This window comes from Condylostylus longicornis, unplaced genomic scaffold (assembly GCF_029603195.1).
Source record: "Condylostylus longicornis isolate FDR11 unplaced genomic scaffold, ASM2960319v2 ptg000081l, whole genome shotgun sequence".
NCBI lineage: Eukaryota > Metazoa > Arthropoda > Insecta > Diptera > Dolichopodidae > Condylostylus > Condylostylus longicornis.
In genome coordinates this window covers 3,281,684-3,302,490 of record NW_026578049.1, presented here as the reverse complement: position 1 = coordinate 3,302,490, position 20,807 = coordinate 3,281,684, and the positions used below count along the sequence as shown (strand labels likewise).

The 20,807-nt window shown below is 21.6% G+C and overlaps 1 protein-coding gene across 1 annotated transcript; it reads left to right on the top strand.

Moving 5' to 3' along the window:
• Positions 1–357: 357 nt before the first annotated feature.
• On the top strand, positions 358–19,082 carry LOC129613275 (double-stranded RNA-specific editase Adar). The gene is made up of 8 exons (XM_055527273.1): positions 358–542; positions 6,509–6,691; positions 7,343–7,623; positions 13,949–14,099; positions 14,544–14,712; positions 17,223–17,322; positions 17,464–17,943; positions 18,797–19,082. The coding sequence occupies exons 2-8, from the start codon at positions 6,571–6,573 to the stop codon at positions 18,893–18,895; spliced, it is 1,401 nt and encodes a 466-aa protein (XP_055383248.1). The 5' UTR covers positions 358–542; positions 6,509–6,570; the 3' UTR covers positions 18,896–19,082.
• Positions 19,083–20,807: the final 1,725 nt, after the last annotated feature.

The following is a 20,807-nucleotide window of genomic DNA, read 5'->3' as shown; positions in this document are numbered from 1 at the left end:
AATATGAAATATTGTTGTTCTCTGTAATTTAATTATAATTGAAGGAAATTGAATATACACATTAGACATGCATATGTAGTCAAAAATGTGTGTGAATATTAAATAAATTTAATTATCTTGGGTTATCTTACTATATATACAGTATAAAGTTTATTTAGTATGTATTGTTGTACATTATGATGTAAACAAATAGTAAAAATTAATAAAAAAGATGCAATAATAAAAATTTTAAAATTAAATTAAAATTAAAATTTTAAAATTTAGCATACTTTTAGGATTTGAAATAAATAATAAGTTTTTGTAAATTTTCATCAAAAGTATTTTTACTTGTAAAATAATTAATTTTTTTTCTTTTTTTTTTCTTAATTTTTAGGTCGATGGTCAAAAGTATTGTGGGCAAGGACGAAGTAAAAAAATTGCAAGAATTGAAGCAGCTGCAACAGCATTAAGAAGTTTTATACAATTTAAAGATGGAGCTGTGTTAACACCATTAAAACCAACTGTTAATGTTGATTTTACAAGTGATGAACACCTTGAGAATGGTACATGTACAAATGGTGTAATAGATAAAGAATTGTTAAATAATAGTGTTATTGGAAATGATGATTTAGTTGAGCTTATAGAAAACTATGTAAAGCATGCTAAGCAAGCTAGTAAATATGGTTTAAATAATGATTGGAAGTTACGCATGACAAGCAAGTATTTTGGTTTTTGTTTATTTTTTTTTTAATTTTTTTTTTTTTGTTGATTATATTTTTTTTTTAATATACATATATAACGTACAGTACAACTGTTTATATATGTATAAAATATATGATTATTTTTATTAAATTTTTTTTCCAATTTAAATTATAGGTTTTATAATGGGTTATTGTTTACTGTTGCGGGTTTCTTATTTGTTAAAAAGCTAACAGAAATGCTTATTTAGTTAGGGTCAAAATTTTCAATAGAGGTTGTGGTTTCCAAAAAGGTTCTTTTGTTTTTCTTTCATATGGTTTATTCTTCTTGTTAGGGTTTAGGTTTTGAATTAATAAAAACTTATACTGTTTTTTAGAACATTTTTGATTAATTTGGTTGAATGAGAAGCAAATTATAACATCAGTTAAATAACATTTTAATAACAGAATAAAATAAGATTTTAGATTCATCTTATTCTCTGTATTGATCTATAAATTCTGAATTTTCTTATGAAAATTATGAAAATGTAACATCATTTTTTTCTAATTATGAAAATGTTGTCATATTTAATGGTATTCAATAAAATTTAACATTAAAACAGGTTGCTAAATTTATTAAGTTCTAACAAATATAAAATCCGGAGCTGGAAAATCCTAAATGTATTGCAGAATCATTTTAGAACTAAATATATGTATAATTAAATATTTTTTTGATTGAATCTACTTAAATTTTCAACAAATTCCATTTATTTATCTTGTTCAGTTGATATTATTTTTATCTCATCTAATAATATAGCAATTAAGCTCAGAATTCTTAGATAATTAGTAATATAATACAATAGTTAGTAATACAAACTATACTTGATACTCACTTGAAAATTAAATTAAATGTTACTGTTTCTCAAGTTCAGGATATATTCTATTATTCTTGCATCTAATTTTAATTGTTTCCTTTAGATCGTCTTATTTCTCTCGAAATCAATTTCTTATATTGTATACTTTAAGTACTTAAGCATAAAATGTTGAATTAAGGTTGTCATTTTTTAAAACAAATAAAAAAATTTCACCAATCCAGAAAAGATAGATTAATATCTAAAAAACAATATATATGTAAAATTAACTTTTACTACAACTTTATTTTCAAATATAACAAAAAAGATGGGCTTACTGTATATCTCTTATAATTTGAAATTACATACACAATAATTTTTAAGAAACTATGTATGGAAATCATTAAAATAATAATTAAAGTGTCTAAAAGATTCACAGGTATTTACTTACATGTTGAGGAATAGGTTTAATTATATAAAACAGGTAATCGTGGTAATTTAAATCAAATTTATATTAGAAAAATTATTAATTTTATACACTAATTTTTTTTGTTTTGTGTTCATGACCACGTTAAAACAAAAAAAAAATAAAGAAATATTACAATCAATGCTATGCCGACAACAAAATTTTAAAACCTCTAATATGTATAACGCTAAAAGAAAATTAATAAATTGTCATTTTCGCATATCGATAGTACAAAAATCGATTATAAGAAAAATCGATGACATTTAAGCGAAATATGAAAATTAAAGATTCACAATATATTTAGCAATTCACAATGAGAAATTGAAATTGATTTGTTTTTTCTAATATCAATATTTTAACACCGATATGCGAATTTTACACACTCTACCGATACTTTTTGAAAACGAATTAAGTTTTTATATCTCGTTCAATTGATGTGTCAAAATATGCTATAGAGGTTTGTATTGACATCTTTTTTGATTTTACGTTAATTTTTCCTATATTTTAAAAAAAAAGCAGATTTTGAAAAAAAAAAATATTATTTTGCATAATAGTCTATTTTTTTTTTGCTATAAAACTAACTTAATTAATTAAATTAAATAATATGTGTTCAAATATGATTTTATCTTCTGATGCTATTTTCGAAATTATATAATAAATAGTGTAACATTGAACTTAATTTCGAGGTTGAAAAATTTTTAATTTTTCTTTTTTCTTTTTTTTTTGACAATTTTGAAAACAATTTTTTATATGTGTATTTAAATGTTTACCAATTGTTCCGTTCATTTCTTCTTTTTTAACTTTGAACAATGTAAAAATATAATTACTTTTTCTTGTTTAAAACAAAAACAAAAAAAAAATTCAGAAAATTTAGTATTATTAGGGGTGAGTAAAAAAAAAATGTCAACAATTGCATGATAAAATTTTAAATCGCGTTTTATTCTCATTATTTATTCAGTTTTAGTTTTTTTTTAATTGTTTAATTTAATTTTTGGTTTCTTAATTTTAATTTATTTTCTTAATTTTATTATTAAAATTTTGGTTTTTTTGGTAGTTAAATACGTTATTGTTTTCTTATTATCAGCGTATACATACAAACTTACATATGTATAAAAACATTAAAGAAATTTTTCTTACATTTTATGTATACATAAACACATAATATAAAAAATATCTATGGTTTTTAATTAATAATTATATATTTTCCTTGCAAATATTTTTTAGCAGCTAAAAGTAAAAGTTTTTTTTTTTGTTTAAGTTTTACATTTATTTTTTTCAAGCTCATCATTATTAATATAAAATTGCAGTTATTTAGCTATTTATTTTCACTTGTAATATGTACATATAAATTTATATAAAATTGTAATTATATAAAAATTAGTAGTATCTATAATAAATAATATATATATAAATAAAAATTTTATTGCCAGAAAATCATTTATATAACAAAAAAATATTTTTAAGCGCAGCCCCATTTTAGTTTATTGAATCGCATTTTGACAAAATTTTCCAAAAAAAAAGCGTATGGTAAAATGCAAAAATATTAAAAGAAAAATAATTAAAATGCTTATGATTTTTTTCAATTATTTATGCAAAAATTTTCAATAATATTTTTAATACTTTTAAATTAAAAATATTATTAATATATAAATAATAGTAAATAATTAACAAATTTATTATAATAATAAATTAAAATTCCAAAATTGCAATTTTTCAAAAACAAAAAATAATTATACTATATTTGAAAACGAAAATCAATCATAAGTATTATTTTTTTCATAATTTCATTTCAAAACATTTGCAATTTAGTAATTTTTTTCTTTGGTTTAATTTTATTTTTAATCAGTCTAATATTTCAATTAAGAAATATTATTATTTAGGAAGTTTTGGTTATATTTTTTATGATTTTACCGCATTACCTTTTTAATAATCTAGCTTTAATTTTCAAAGTTCACCACAATTTTTTTTTTTTTTTTTACTTTTTAAAATAATAATTAAAATAATTTTATAAATTAATTCAAAAGATAAATCTCTTTTTATTATAATTTATTTAGTTTATATAGTTATATTTATGAGAACGTCAAAAATAACCACTGAATGTCATTCGAAATTTAATTAAAAATTGGTTTGAATTTCGAATAATATAAAAATTAGATTTACTAAAAATTCGAACATAAAAAACTTAAATGCCAATTTCGTTCATTCGTTTGTTCAGAATAAATTTTACCAAAGTGTAAGAATAATATATTTACCTAAATTTCTCAAAATTTGAAACGATTACAAGTAGATCATAGAATCGATCATAGAATTACTCAAATTTATTCTCTTAAAAAAATTTATTGTTTAATTCTTGTATAATTTGTATACTTAAAACTCAAAACCTTGTAATTGTAAATAACCAGAATAAAAATAGCCTAGAATCTCAAATTGTATGACGTCGAGGAAATTTGACAGACGTAAAATGAGAAAATAATATTATATTATGTTGACAACTGTGCGCGACCTATGTTAAGTGTTAAAAATAAATTTATGGCGTTCTTAGAAATATAACTTCTTAAATTTTTAGATTTGGTTTAAATTTGTTTTTTTTTATAATCCTTAATATTCTCTTAATAGAAGAGATTTTTTTAAAATATTTTTTTCAAATTAAAATTGGTTTTTTAAAAATAAATACATATTATATTATATAAGAAAACCTTTTATTACAAGTTTTTGTCCAAATTTTTTTGAGTGGTTTTTCTTCCTACCCCAATTTTTTTAAAAATTAAATTCATTTCTCAATTTATAAATTAGTTTTGAATTTTTTTTAACTAATTATTTTTCACAATTTAAAATGGAGAAATTAAAAATTGTTTTAGAAAAAAAAAGACTTTACATATAAAATAAAAATTCAATATTAAAAAAAAAACATAATAACGGCGGCGATAATTAAGAAAGGTTTAAAGATTGAATAGAAGTCAAAATTCAAAATAAAATTTAGAAAAACGCTTAAGATGTGATTAGAGATTTAAAAACATAAATTGTCATTCCAGATGGTTAAAAGTTCAATCAAAATATTTTTGCCTTATTTGACTTTAAATAAACTAGGCAGATTGCTCATGAAGTAATCATATATTTGAAAAAAAGGTTTAACAATTTGTATTTTCGGGCTTTCTTAGCTAGCTTCAATTTTAAATAACTGGCCCAGAAATAATTTTTAAAATGAGTTGAGTGAAGTACAAAGATACTTCTGATTGAATGAGTTCAGTGAAGTAGAAAGTTCTTGCGCTTATTTAAGAGGAATTCAATCTAGTTTCAAATTCAAATTTTAACCATAACTCGATATGTATTTATATAATTCCAAATTAGTTATCAAATGAAAAAATAATTAAATTTCAACATATTTATTTCTTTTGTACCGAATTTTAGTGATTATGTTATTATATTTACAGCTATAATGGTTTAATGAGTAGAGCATGAAATATTATTTTAAAATTAATACATAAATTAAAAGAAAACTCATTAATTAAACATCAAAGTAGATTCAATTTCCAACGCTGTAGGTACATAAAAATTTAGATAATTTACATAAATCTAATTATTTAATTATTTGCGAATTTTTTGGACAAAGATAATTTTGAAAAAGAAGGTAAATTTCATGTAATAGTTTAAGCGTAAAATGTTTAAACAAACATTTAGTCAAATATTTGTCAATAAATCATTTATGCTTTTATTTGCGTAATAGCTCATAATATTAATAATAATATTCATAGCGTAATTAATTTTTAAACATTTCAAATAGCATTAAAAGCTCGTTATTTAATCCAATTATAATTTTGAAATATAAAACCATTTGTAAATTTTTTTTATACGCATATGAACGTCATCTGTCAAAAATTAAGTTTGAAAGTTTCGACGTAATACTTACATTGATTAAGTATGCTTATCATTATATAATCTGTTAGATGAAAGTGTTAGGTAACTTAATGATGTTTAAAAATTAATTAAATGTTTATGTAGTCTTATGATCCCCTGTGTCCATATCTGAAATACAATTTTGTAAAAGTTATTCACGTTCAGCATTTAAAACTCTATACAAATTATTTGTAATTAAAGTTTTTAAAAACAATTTCAACAAAAAAACTCTTATTGTCATGCGTTAACTAATTTTGATGGTTTCTTAATTGTCGCCGACTGTGGATTTTAATTGAAGTATTAAAAAATAAAATAAAAATAGAAAATAAATGAAAAAATTTTATACCTTTTTTTATGAAATTATTTAATTTACTTCTTTTATATCAAAATATTTTTTGTGTTTTCTTTTCTCTTTTTTTTTATCTTTATTTCCTCTGCGTTTTTTATTTGTTAAATAATTCAAAATGAATATTATTCCGAAATATTTTTTATGCAAATAAAAAAAAATTATAAAACTTCAAATTTTGTCAAATTAAACAAACAAATCACATACAAATAAAATCAATTGTGTCAACTTAATTAAAAAAAATCAAAACAAAAAAATTTCTCAAATTGTGTATGCATAAAAAAAACACTCAAAGAGGTGGCCAGAAATTTGATATCAACTGAGGGTCAAAAGAAAGTTCCCGATAAAGGTCCTGTGATGTTATTATATGAATTATTCAATGATGTACATTTCGATTGTTCAATGGTAGATGGTGCTCAGAATAATTGTCGTTTTAAAATGACAGTGACAGTAAATAATTGCAAATTTGAAGGGACAGGTAAAATAATTTTTTTTTTAGATATTTTGTCATCAGATTTGTGAAATGGATAAATTTTATTTTAAAAATTAACCGATTCGCAATCAAAATTGTAAATGTATAATATACATACATTATTTTTATTTGTGGCTATGGAGGTACCATTTTAAATAATTACGTATTGAAATACACATTTTTTAGTATAAGTATAGGTTTCGTAAAGTGGGATTTCTATAAGCGTAATAAAAAATTTTTAAATGGAGTGAATTTAGTTTTAGCTGGTCGAAAGCAGCTCTAATGAGATAATTAAAATATTGTCATTCTATCAAAATTTTTAAATTTTAGTTAAAATTTGAGTTATTGTATTTTGAACTTGACATGAAGAACAAAGCATGGTGTGTTGATTAAGTGCTGTAAATTAATTTGTCTTACTAACAGTCATAATTTTACTATAAGATTTCAAATAATATATTATTTGAAAAATCACATAATAAAGTTTTAAAAAACGAATTAAAATCTCATAAAATATTTGATTTTGCTTGCATAAATATGAAAAATTGCGAATGGGTTGAAATTCATATTGTAATGGAAATTTTAAAATTATTATAAAAAGAAAACAAAAATATTCTGATCTAAATAATAATATTTATTTTTATTTGTGTAATTTTTAAGGTCCCTCGAAAAAATTGGCTAAAAATGCAGCAGCAAAAGCTGCATTAGCATCATTATGCAATATATCATATAGTCCAATGATGCATCCGCAAAAAAATTTACCCATTCCAATTGATGATAAAACAGCATCCATGGAATTACCACAGATACATGCTGATAAAATTGGTATGCTTGTTTTAGAGAAATTCCAAGAAGTTATTAAAGGTCAAGAATCATATTCAAGACGTAAAGTTTTAGCTGGTATTGTTATGTCAGAAAATATGAATTTTAATGAGGCAAAGGTAAGTTTTCATTTTTCTTTCCCAATAAATTCATTTTATGTTTTTCTTTTGCGTTTCATTTTAATTTAAAATAATAAAAAAGAACGTGAAATTAAAATAGGAAGGAAAATATTTGAATTTTAGCACATTACTTTACATTTAAAAAAGAATTATAAAAATCAAGGATATTTGACACAAAAATTTTACATATATACTTTTAGGCATGATTAAATTAAGGTATGAGAATTACCTTATACCTTATATGTACTTGAAATACTAAGAAAAACATGTTCAGTTATACTAATATAAGAGGCGCGGTGTAACATAATATATGCAAATGGGTATATACGTGTAATAGGAAGATAATAATTATTTACTTTGTGTTTTGGTAATCAAGTTTTAATTAAAAATTTTAATTTAATGTAATTTACATTAAAAATACTGCGATTTTTAAAGTAAATATAATGAAAATTTTTAAATGGCAATTAAATTTAAATGTTGAAATGACGAAACAAAAGAAATGTTTTGCACAAATTATATATTTTTTTATTTTTATATTTGATATTTTTATACTTGAAACGAAAAAGCAATAGAAATTAAAAGGAATAATTTTTTATGTTACCTAATCCCGTGAGTTATTTTGATTAAAAATTAATTACAAAAACATTTTTAATGATTTTTTCTTTTATACTCCAATGTGAAATGGCATTTTTCTTTTAAATCACTTTTAAAATGACATAATTAATGGATTGTGTCTTTTAAAAATTAAAAAGTAGTTGTTTAATTGGCAAAATTTAAATAAATTATTTTAGAATTTTTGTTAAACAATTTTAAATTACTTCATTTTGTCAGTTTTGCTTCAAATTTTAAATTTGCAATACAAATAAAAATATCGTCGCGCATGTCGCACTTCCGCTTTAAATTGAATTTCCCTATAGTCAAAATATCTTGGTCATGTACCTTTTGTTATGTTTTTGTCCATTATGTTTCCCAATTAATGATTCCCTTAGAGATTGAAACACCAAATAATCCATACCTACAACTCTTATTTCGGTTTTTCAACTCTTTGATCCGATTACGCAAAAAAAAAACATTATAAAACTTGATATATAATTGTGGCAGTGTATTTTTTTTATAGTTATAGGGATGTTCGTATTTCTTTGTATAGCAAATTGAATATAAAAACCGTGTTTGTCTGCAAAAATTAACGATAATAATGATTATGACCTTTAAAAAATAATATAAAATACCGTACTAAAATTTATAATAAATTTTTTTGAAATAATTTTATAATTAAAAAAAAATATAAGAAAGAAATTAAGAGAAAGAAGGAAAATTATCTTTTATATTTCTTTTCATTAATTTACTATAAAAATATTATATTCAAAAAAATGAACGCAAAAGACCTTCACTTGTACCAGTTTTCCTCATTTTCTGCTAATACAAGTACATTTATGCTAAAATATAATGAATTCTTGGACATTTTTTAAATTTTTATTGGCTTATGCCTCACACATAATGTACTTTCATTTTAATTATTCGTATAAAAATTTTTAGTATAAAATTCTTCCCATAACAGCCCTCTCTATAAGTAATATAAAATATAATAAACATCATGAATTCTTCTCGTAGAATTCAACGAAATACGAATTTAGCTAAGACCTAGACTTTTAAACGATCACAAATTCCTTTCGTATAGAGATTATGAATCAGCAATGGCAACACAAGTACAAAACTTTCATAAAAAAGGATATTTTTTAAAAACGGAGTTTTGCAGTTTTTTCGTTTTTAATTTTTTTTTTGAAAAGAAAAACATTTTTTTAAGCAAATATGAATTCGTTTCATTTCATGATAGCTATTTTGGAAGAACTCACATGCAAACAAAAAATTTGAAAACTTAAAAACTTATAACAACCAGTCTCTTTAAATTGCTTGTGTTCGTGTGAGTATTTCTTTCGTAGGCTATTGAAGATTATTTTTACTACGAACGTAATTTGTGATCACAGTATTACGATTATTCGTAGTAGAATTTTAATAATTCGGAATTTAGAATATAACATTCGTAATTTTCTGAATTTCGGAGCTACGAACGATATTCATGATGGGGATGAAAAATGTTAAATTGAGTCTAATCAAAACTAGTTAAGAAAATTGTTAGATCAAATTTAGTAGTTACTTAATAAAAAAACAAAATATTTCATAAGCTGAATTGAAAAAAAAAATCCACAATAAAAGTGATTTTAATTTTAACTCTTTAAAATTTTTTCATAGATACTTTTATTAAAAAAATTAAAATTTTCAAAAAATTTATGTACTTAGAATTTTTTATATTTATTAAACTACGATATTCCCTATTATAGCCTCAAGAATTTAGATATCTAAGAAATTAAAGCTCAAACCAATAACATTTGCTACTTTATATTTAAAACTCATCCTCCGCTGTATAAAATTTTGCGACTTTATTTTGATCTTATCAAAAAAAATTTCTGAAATCCGGTTCATTTCGAAAAGAACATTAAAAAACAAAAACAGAACGAAAAATTTAGGTAAGAGATGCTTGGAATATTTGCTTTTGTATTTGTATACGTAATACTTATACAATTCAAGTTGTTCTAAAAAATGTCCTTATTTTTATTTTGTTTTTTTTTTTTTATGAAAAATAAAGAATTAAGACAATACAAAACAATTGTTTTTCTTTTTAACAAAAAGAAAAGAAAATATATTTAAATTTTTTTTTGTTTTTGTTTCGTTCATCGTAATCGTCATCAACATCACCATTTTATCATTATCATTAATTCAAAAGTGTATCCTTTTTTTTGATTATTATTTTAAAGTTTTATTTCGTTTCTCTAGGTATCTTTTTCCCACACAAATTCCTTATTTCTTTCCATCCATATTGTTGTTGTGTCATTCTTATCCGTATAATGAAATTTATATACCCTTTTTAACTGGGTGTTTTTTTTTTCAGAAGGTAAAATTGATTTTTGTTTTTTGCGTTTTTTTTTTTTTGTATGTCCCTATACACTTTCAAATTCTTATTTCATATGACTTGTCACTTTATATATTTTCAATGTTATTCTTATAGGATCAAGGAAAATACACTTGTTTTGTTTTTTAGAAATTTCTAAGAATTTTGAGTGTAATACAACAATTCAACAATATTCTCAATATTGTTGACTTACATTATAAAACATAATTCTCGTAACAAATCTCGTATTCAGAATTCTTATAACAGCAAAAACACGCTAGTATCTACAGAAATTATTCGTAATTTTTTTTTGGTATACTATCATAAAATATTGCCGATCATAATGACATTGCCGATCAGCTAACTTGATCACCTTTTCTAGTGTGCTGGCATGAGAATGCACTGAATTTTACTTAAAAAGAATAATGAAAATTTTAAAACATTAATAAATTAATTAAAAATAGTACGGGGTATATAGAGAGAGAAAGAGAAAAAGGCCAATAAGAAAATTAAAATTAATAATAAAAGAATAAAGTGCATAATCTAAAAAAAGACTATTTTAGGAAATTAAGGCTTTTTCAATGTCAAAAAATTTCAATCGAAAATTTTCAATTATTTATTATTGTCCTTATGGAGATTTATCCGTGTATGAGGACTTCTTTTTAAATGCTTTCTGAAAAAAAGTATGCCTTGAAATTATCTCTGAGATTGCCTTTCAATTTTTTTTTTGATAAATAGCATTTAAATTTTGAACTTGACGATTGTGTAGTTATTTTCGTCAATTTTTTTCAATAAAATTTACATCTAAGTGAATGTAAGTACATATATATACTTACTTATATACTCATGCAGACATTTCAGATATTTTTAATAAAATATGTATGTATATAAAATCGATTTCATAAAAGCACTTACATTAATCGTTTTTATAGTATTCATTTATTGAGGTGTTTTTGAGTGGTTTTTCAATGGTAGCCAGAGATGATCTCGTATAATTATACTGAAGAAAATTATATTTCACAAAATGAAACAATCTCTAGAAGTATAATATAGATGAAAGAAGTTTAACTGAATTAAAACGAATTTAAGAGAATTTTCAAAGATCTGTTAATCAAATCGTGCATATTATGAGGTTTTGTTACCAAAAATAATCGGTTGCATATTTATAGTGATAGATTGAGTTAGTCAACTTTTATAATATAAAAGTAAATTTTCTTTAAGGTCTAATTTCACATTTTCTTCGTCGTCATGTACAAAATTTTTTAGGCTGTCTAGATTGAATTTGATTTCCCGGAATATTTAACAAAAATCAGAAGAAAAAGTCGACTTTAATTTGTATCGGCTTTGGCATCTTTAAATAAGAAATTTTCGAAAATAAATAAGAGACTTATAAGGATCTCAATCCTTTTGTTAATATTTTTATGATCACTTATATATACTGCAATCATTATGTGAATTTCTAAAGGAAAAAGAAAATAAAGATAAAATTACACTCAATCTCTTTTATCAAGTTACATTAAAATTATTAAACTTACATTTTAATGTATGTTACATAAAATTATGATATAATGTAAATTATTATTCTGTATATGTATATACATATACATATATTTACATATTACATGTTATGTTGAAATCGTTGTAATCAAGCCTATGTAATAAAATGTAAAATTAATGTCTGAGTGAATTTTTTACTTCCTATACTTTCCTGAAAAATAAAATATATGCATAAATGTTCTGTACTTAAATATTTTAAATATGTTAAGTACTAAAATTCAAATATAATTTTATAGCTATTTAGAAAATAATTTTAAGAAAATCATATACTTGTATGTAAGTTTTTAATATATAAAAGTTGAGTGTTCTAGAATTGAAATTCTGTTCTCTAACAAATATTACAAATTTTAATATGTAACCCAAACTCAATTAGTTCGGATTTAGAGAAAAAAAATATATTCGGTTATATATTTCAAGCTATAAATTTGTATATATACCTGTATAGAGCACTTATATAACACTAAAGAAATTCAAAAATAATTGCATTGCCAATGCTTATAAGGTATGCTTGTACTCCTTGAAAAATATCACATTTCAAAATTATAAATATATATACATACATATGTATATTTATATTTGTATAAATATAACCTAAATTGTATTAAATTTTTAAAAAAATATGAGCGCTTTAGAATAATGTCATATGGTTTTTTTTTTCTTTGTGAGATTCTATTTGAATGTCTATACGATTTTTTTCCACCACATTTTCTTTTATATTCACCATCCCAAAATTTTTTTTATTTTTGAATATTGTGTGCTCTAATAAAATCGTATCCTCGTCCTTATTCTTTATAAATTTTTCTATTTTTCTTTCGTTTTTGTTGCATTTCACTTTCTTATTACACAATAATATCCTTTTGCCACTTGAAATTTTTGAGTCTGTCCAATCATAAAATAAAAAGCACCATCATTCTTAGTTTTTTTTTTCTATTAACATACTTTTGTTCAAAAATAGAAAAAAAAATTTTTTTTGTTTCTCAATTTTTCTTTTTTTTTTCTTGAGTTTCGAAAAGAAATTTTTTTTGTTAATAATGGTTATGTAAAATAAGAAATAATACCTTTTTGCTAATATTTATATACTGTAGAACACACAAGTTTCGTTCGATTAAAAAATGAAAGTCATAATACAAAATAAATAATTTGAATTGAAAAAAATTTTTTTGTATAATTTCTGTAAAGGTTAAAGTTGAAAAGAATGTGAAATTAAAAATTAAAAGTGGAACAGGACATGAAAATAAAATGTAAACTCTTCTCTTTTTAACAAAACAAATTCAAGGGTCAAGAAATCTCACTTCCGAATTCATTTTTATTATTCCTTGAATAATTCCATTTAAAAATGCATTACTAGGTTTATATAATTTTGGGCTCCATTTGACAAAATCTAAATACTCGTAGGTATAATATAAAAAGTGAAATTTGTGGATATTTGCCTTAGGTCGATTACTTAATTTTCGAACAGTTTAAGAATTGAAGAAAACAGTTTAAGAACTGAAAATTTTTGTTGTGTCAGAACCATAATAAAAAATATCGGGTTTTGATAAATTTGCAAGAAAAAAGACTAAGACAATTTTGTTCTCTACTGTACATCGAAATGTTAATATGTATTTGGTTTACTGAATAGGTTTCAAGAATTTAGATTAATGTTATATAAACAAGATGTGTTATATTATAAATATAAAAAATATAAATTAATGATGAACAATTCAAAAAAGAAAAAGTAAAGTAAAACTTCTTGTCTCGTTCGTTTTTTCTTTTATTTTTTTTTTTTTCTATTTTGTTTTGTATTTTCACTTTTATTTTTCTTAAACTTTTTGTTTTTAGGTTATATCCGTTTCAACCGGAACAAAATGTGTATCTGGAGAACACATGAGTGTTAATGGTGCTGTTTTAAATGATTCTCATGCGGAAATAGTATCGCGTAGATGTTTGATGAAATTTTTATACGCACAATTGGAAAAGCATTTGAATCCTGGTAAAATAAAAAAAAAACAAAAACAGAATAAAAATCAAAATGCTTTTTATAAAAAAGAAAATGAAAAAACAAATCATCTATCAAACATACAATCTATCTCTCTATATATTCATCTCTTTCTTACTACAATATATTTTTGAGTAAATTAAAGGTATACATAAAAATGATAAATATAAAACATTAAAGAGAAAAATAATATCACTTTCTTAAAATAAAATATTTAAATTTATCATTTTTAGGTATATTTGAAAAAAGTTTAATCAAAAAATAATGAAAGAGCATGAGAGTATAGATAAATATCAAAAATATGATAGAAATATCATTAATTTTTATTAATTATTTGACATTTTATGTGTCAAAAGCAATAAGAAAAAAAAATGAATTTTGAAAAAATTTCCAAACACTACCAGCAAATACTTTAATTTCCGTTTTATATTCATTTAGCAACCATAAATCAGTCTATATTTGAAAGAAATCCAGATAACACGCAATATCCGTACAAATTGAAAAATGGTGTCCTATTTCATTTGTACATAAATACTGCACCGTGTGGCGATGCTAGAATATTTAGTCCACATGAAAATGATTCCGGTGTTGATAAACATCCAAATAGGTAAAAAAAAAGAAATTAAAATAAAAAACAAAGAAAAAAAAGAAATTCATGAAGGAAAATAATAAGAAAATATTATAAAAAAAGAACAAAACAAAAAAAAAAAAAACAAATTGCAACCTTATAAAAAAAAATTCGATGGATTTTAGATATCAAACATTGTTCATGAATTTTGTTTTGATGAAATTTGGATGACGATTTTACTATCAAACAAAATCCATGAACGTTTGCATGTCATACTTTTATAAAGTTCAATTCAACTTATTAGAAATGTTTGATAGTATAAATCCTGACTTTTATGTTATAATTCAGACTTTATGTTTATTGTGATTGTCAGCTGTCAAATTATAATTAAAATTGTTAAAAGTTCAATTTTAAATTGTTTTGACTTTTTATTTTATCTGACAATTAAAAATTTTTGATAATCACAATTAGCATGAATATTTTCTATATGCTTATGCAAAAATAACCAAAATTTTCTATAATTTTCAGCATTTTTTTGTAACAATTCTTTGATAAAATTTAAAATTTTGTCAGTGAAAATAACGAATAAGAAAATAACCTTATTTATAGCCAATATTATAATAAACCCTTATTCATAAATATACAAATTGTTTTATGCAGTAATATAATTTCAATTGTTGAAAATATAATAAATTTTAGAATTGTCAGCAAATAACGAACAAAAAATTGGTTTAGCAACGTTTTTCGAATTTAAATGTCAAGGCCATAATATTTCAAGATTGTGCCAGTCTTACACTTACAAATCTATGAATGATTTTTCATTTTGATATGTTTGAGTTATTATAAAAGTTTAATATTAAATTGAATTTAATGAGCACGTTATGATTATGCACAATTTGATTTAATTCCCAATAAATTGAAAACTATTCCCAATATATTTTATAATATCCCAATAGGCGTTATAAAAACGGTTTCATATATTGAGAATTTTAAATATTAAAGAATTATTACAAAAAAAAAGTTATTGAAAATTATGAAAAATTGACAAAATTAAGAGCATAGAGATCAAAACTCTATATTTTTAATATTGAAAAATAATAAAACTGAAAAATGATTTAAAGAAAATTTTAAACTAACGCAATAACGATCAAGTTATTGAAATAGTTTAAAATAAAATTTTGTAGAAATTGCTAACGTTTCGTGAAAAAAACTTTGAAAGAATTTATTTTAATAATTTTAGTTTAATGTCAAAAAATAATTCCTAAATGTGATGTTTTATTAAACAAAAAGATTCTTAGCTGAATAACTTGTTGTGTTTTTTTTTTTAATAAAAAATTAAAGATATGAAAACTTAATATCTTAATGAACTCGGGTTTGACTGAATTGAAATATAATTGACTACTTTTTTCAAATTGTCATTATTGATTGACAACTGATTTCTTTAGGGTTTTCTTATAAATTTATAATAAAAAATTGTTATATATTCTATTTAAGTAAAACATTTGAAATCTTGATGTTGTAACAACAAATTGTATTTTAATTTCCAGTTCATTTTTAAAATAGTGATAAAAATGTAAATATTATTATGTAGTCATTTATGCATGTTGATGTTGTGATTTCATGTATAATATAAATAAATTTCTTTTAGAATTAAGTTAGATAAAAATGATGGTTCATTTTATAACTTTTAGAATATTTGTAATTTCTTTTCAAAATTTTAGTATTATTTTCCAACGAGAAAATTAAAAAATAAACTGTTATACGCTTTTAATTATTTTCACAGCCCTGTCAAATTCACAATAAATTTGTACCTAATTTAATTTGATTCTTGTGTTAAATGTCAAATGTCAAAATATATTTAATAGTAATATCAAATTTTGAAATTCATTATTTAATAATTTAAAATCAGTTATTTTTAAATACCATTAAATTTTATAAGAAGAATTATTAATTTTTATATGTATGTGTATCTTAAATTTCGAGTTGGTTTCGGCTGTTTATTTAGAAATTTATAAGATGTTTAAACATTTTAAAGTTGATTGATAGAAAAATAGCAAGGAACAATTGATAGAAAATACCAAGGATTGATCGAAAAATACCAAATAACAAGGATTAATAGAAAAATTGCTTCTAAAGCAAACCTAATGTAGCCCACCAAAACTGAACTCTCAAATGTCTTAAAGTTCAGAATATGTACAAAAGGTGATCAAAAATATTTCCGCAAAAAAATTGGTCTGACGCAGTATTGGCTTTTGAATAATTTTTTTTTTTATATTGTATATACTAGGTCTATATTTCCTAATTATTGATGTTACTTAAACTTTTTTTTCCATAAAATTTGATTAAAGTTTTATAATTGTTATTTTTTCAAATTCTTTTCAAAATTTTCAAACGAAACGTTGGTTTAGTGAGCAAAAAATACTTTTACCTTATTTATCTATTGATCTTGTAAAATTTATTATGATTCTTTTTGAAACTCAACTCCCAAAATACTTAAAAAAAAAACAAATATAAAAAATAAAAAAAACAATGTGAACATAAAAATGTAGGAAAGCAAGAGGGCAACTGCGCAATAAGATAGAATCCGGTGAAGGAACAATTCCTGTGAAAAGTTGCGATGGTATTCAGACTTGGGATGGAATATTACAAGTAATTAAATTTTACAGAAGAAAAATCTTTGTATTACATTATATTTCTTTGTATTACATAAGAATTCAAATAATAAACTTATTTGCATTATAATTTTATTTATTATATAATTTTCTTTTATATTATTTTATGTTACTATAGGGTCAACGTTTATTAACAATGTCATGTTCTGATAAGATTGCAAGATGGAATATTGTAGGTATTCAAGGTGCATTATTGGCATCGCTTGTCGAACCAATTTATCTGCATTCAATTGTATTGGGAAGTTTATTACATCCAGAGCATATGTATCGTGCGGTATGTGGCAGAATTGAAAAATCAATTCAAGGTTTACCACCACCATATCATTTGAATAAACCGCGTTTAGCATTGGTTACATCAGCTGAGCCGAGGAATCAGGCAAAAGCACCAAATTTTGGTATAAATTGGACAATTGGTGATACAGAAATTGAAGTTGTTAATTCATTAACTGGGAAAACAGTTAATAATCAAGTGTCACGTTTAACAAAAATGAATTTCTTTATGAAATTTGCAAATCTTTTAAAAAATTTACCAGGTTTACAACAACGAAAAATAATTATGGATTATGGCGAAACAAAGAAAGCTATCAAAGATTATCAGGTAATGTTAGAATGTAATTTCTAATTAAAACTATTTAAACGGCTTAAATTATAATTTGCTATTGGATTTTGGTAGTATTAGAATTTACATTTTCATATAAATAAAAATATTTAAATTAATATGCATTAATTGATATTAAAAATAATTCGAATTTTATTAATAAATGTAAATAAGTATAGTCTTAAAGTCCTAGTAAAAGAAAAAAGTTCGTTAGTAAGACGCACTGGCAAAAAATAAGTAAAAGAAAAACAAAGCCAAGCAACGAATTGCTTTATATAATATCAAAGGTATATAAAAATATTTGAAATTAAGACCAGTTTTTTCCACTGTGACTAACATGAATTTCAATCGAAAATGGAATACTTCCATTATGTATGATGTTCTCAATGATTTCCCACTTTCGTGGTTTAAGTGTTTTTTAGAACTATATTAAACTTTAATTTTTCTGATGTTCGTGACTTTATTTTATAACTGTAGTTTTATATGCAAATTAATTGTAAACATTCTTAATTAATACTAATTTTAAACATCTAAATATTCAAGAGGTTGTTTTTTGTTTTACTTTGTATTTGATAAATATTTGTTTTTTTTTACCATTATATTTAAATTTTCACTTTCATATATGTTTGTTAATTTAATATAACATATCTAATTTTTGTCGACTTACGTTTAATTCTAAAATAAAATAATATTTTTCATATTAAAATTTTGAAATTCAGTATCGATCATTCTAAAATAAAGATCAAAAATACTATGAATATTTAACTTGTGTACAATAATACCCCATTGTGATATTTATTAAAAGTTTATTATCTAAAAAACACAATAATTAATACTGTTTTTTATTTTTTAGACCGCCAAAAAGGAATTATTTGATGCTTTCAAAAGAGAAGATTTGGGGAATTGGTTAAAGAAACCAATTGAACAAGATGAATTTTGTCTTCCTGAATGACTACCTTACACAAAGAAAACAAATCAATTAAAAAAATACAATAAATTTAATAACAAAACCGTTCATGAAGTTGAAAGATATTTTTATAATTTTAATAATTTGATTGAAAAAATTATGTTTAAGCAAGTTATTTTTAATTTTATTTTATTAATCATTACAAAATTTATTTGTATAGAAACAAAAATTATTAATTCAAAAATAACATTGATTTTGTTATTGAAATCTTTTTTTGAATGTATTAAATACATATTTTTATTATCATTGACAAGACTTGCGTATAATTTTAAATTAGATTCAAATAATTTATTAAAAATTCTTTTCATATTTATTATAAAAATAAAAACAATTTCAAACATATTAATAAAAATGTATAATACATTGATTTTACAAAGCAATAATAACGATGAATTTATTAAATTCTTTACATTAATTAAAAATTATATTAATATATTAAAAATTAATTATTATACTTTTTATTATAATATATTACAAATATATTCAAGAGAAATATTAATAATATTAAAATTCAATGACAAAATAAAATTATTAAATAAAATTATAAAAACATTTGTTAATATTACTATTATTATTATTAGAAATATCATTCAATTTAATTATACAACAATAATACAGTTTATTAAAAATTTCTTCAATATTTATTATAATATTAAAATGAATTTTCTCTTCTATTATAATCATCATTATAATCTATATTATGTAATAAAAAATTTCTTGATTATTATTGAATTCAATAAAATTTCATTATTCTTAAAATTTATAAATTTATTAAATGATATTTACAATAATAATAATATTATAATATATTTCCATACAAAAACCATTAACAATTTTCCAATCAAAATTGAAAATTTCCAATATTATATTAAAGTAATTTTAAATAAAATTAAAAATAATTCAAAAATTACCATTAATTTGTATAAGAAAAGTAAACTAAATCATGAAATTGATTATAAAAAGTTTTTAAAAATTGAAATTATAAAAGATATAAAAATGATATGGAATTATAATCTTTTATCCAATCAGATATATATGAAGTATAAAAATATTATAAAAAATAATATTGAAAAATTTATGAAAATCTTCTTATATAAAGTACATAATTTATTTGAATCAACAGCAATACTCAGTAACAATGAAAATTTTAATTATTACGATAACAAAATTTACAAGAAAATTAATTATTATTATTTAAATGAAAATAATAGTAATTGCAATAAAAAAATATTTAAAATGTATGGGAACTATAAAACAGTAATCGATGATAATTGTAAAAATATTTTTAGCATATCTAGAATATTTCTAGAATAGAATGTAGCTTATTTGCTGGAACTAAGTAAGAAAGTATTATGGCATTTTTGTAGAATAATTATTTAATTTAAAAAAATAAATACTTAAATAAAAAATATTCAAAAAAAAATTATTGTCAAGTTAAAATATTTTCATATATTTTTTAACTTCTAAATATTTCTGTTATTTTTTAATATAATTTTTAGTAAAATTAAACATATTTTTCAATTATTTATATAAAATACGTATATAAATACCTACTTTGTTATTCATTATTCTATTTCATAATTATTTAATATTAAAAGCTTCATTTTATGTAGGATATAATATATTTTTATGACACATTTCATATTACATCTCAAATTTAGTTATTTGGTTCTCTTATCATATTAAATTAAAGTACTTAATTTTGAAGCTTTATATTACAAGATAGCACATTTGTTATATTCTATTTTTTGAGTTTGTGGCCTCGAAAAGTTAAATGTTAAAAACACATTAGAGAAAAAGCTGTATAGCTTATCCCCGAAATTTTGATACATCCACATTAATTTTTTTTTTTTGGAATGTTTTAAAGGAACAGATAAATTTCCTTTAGTTCTTAAAA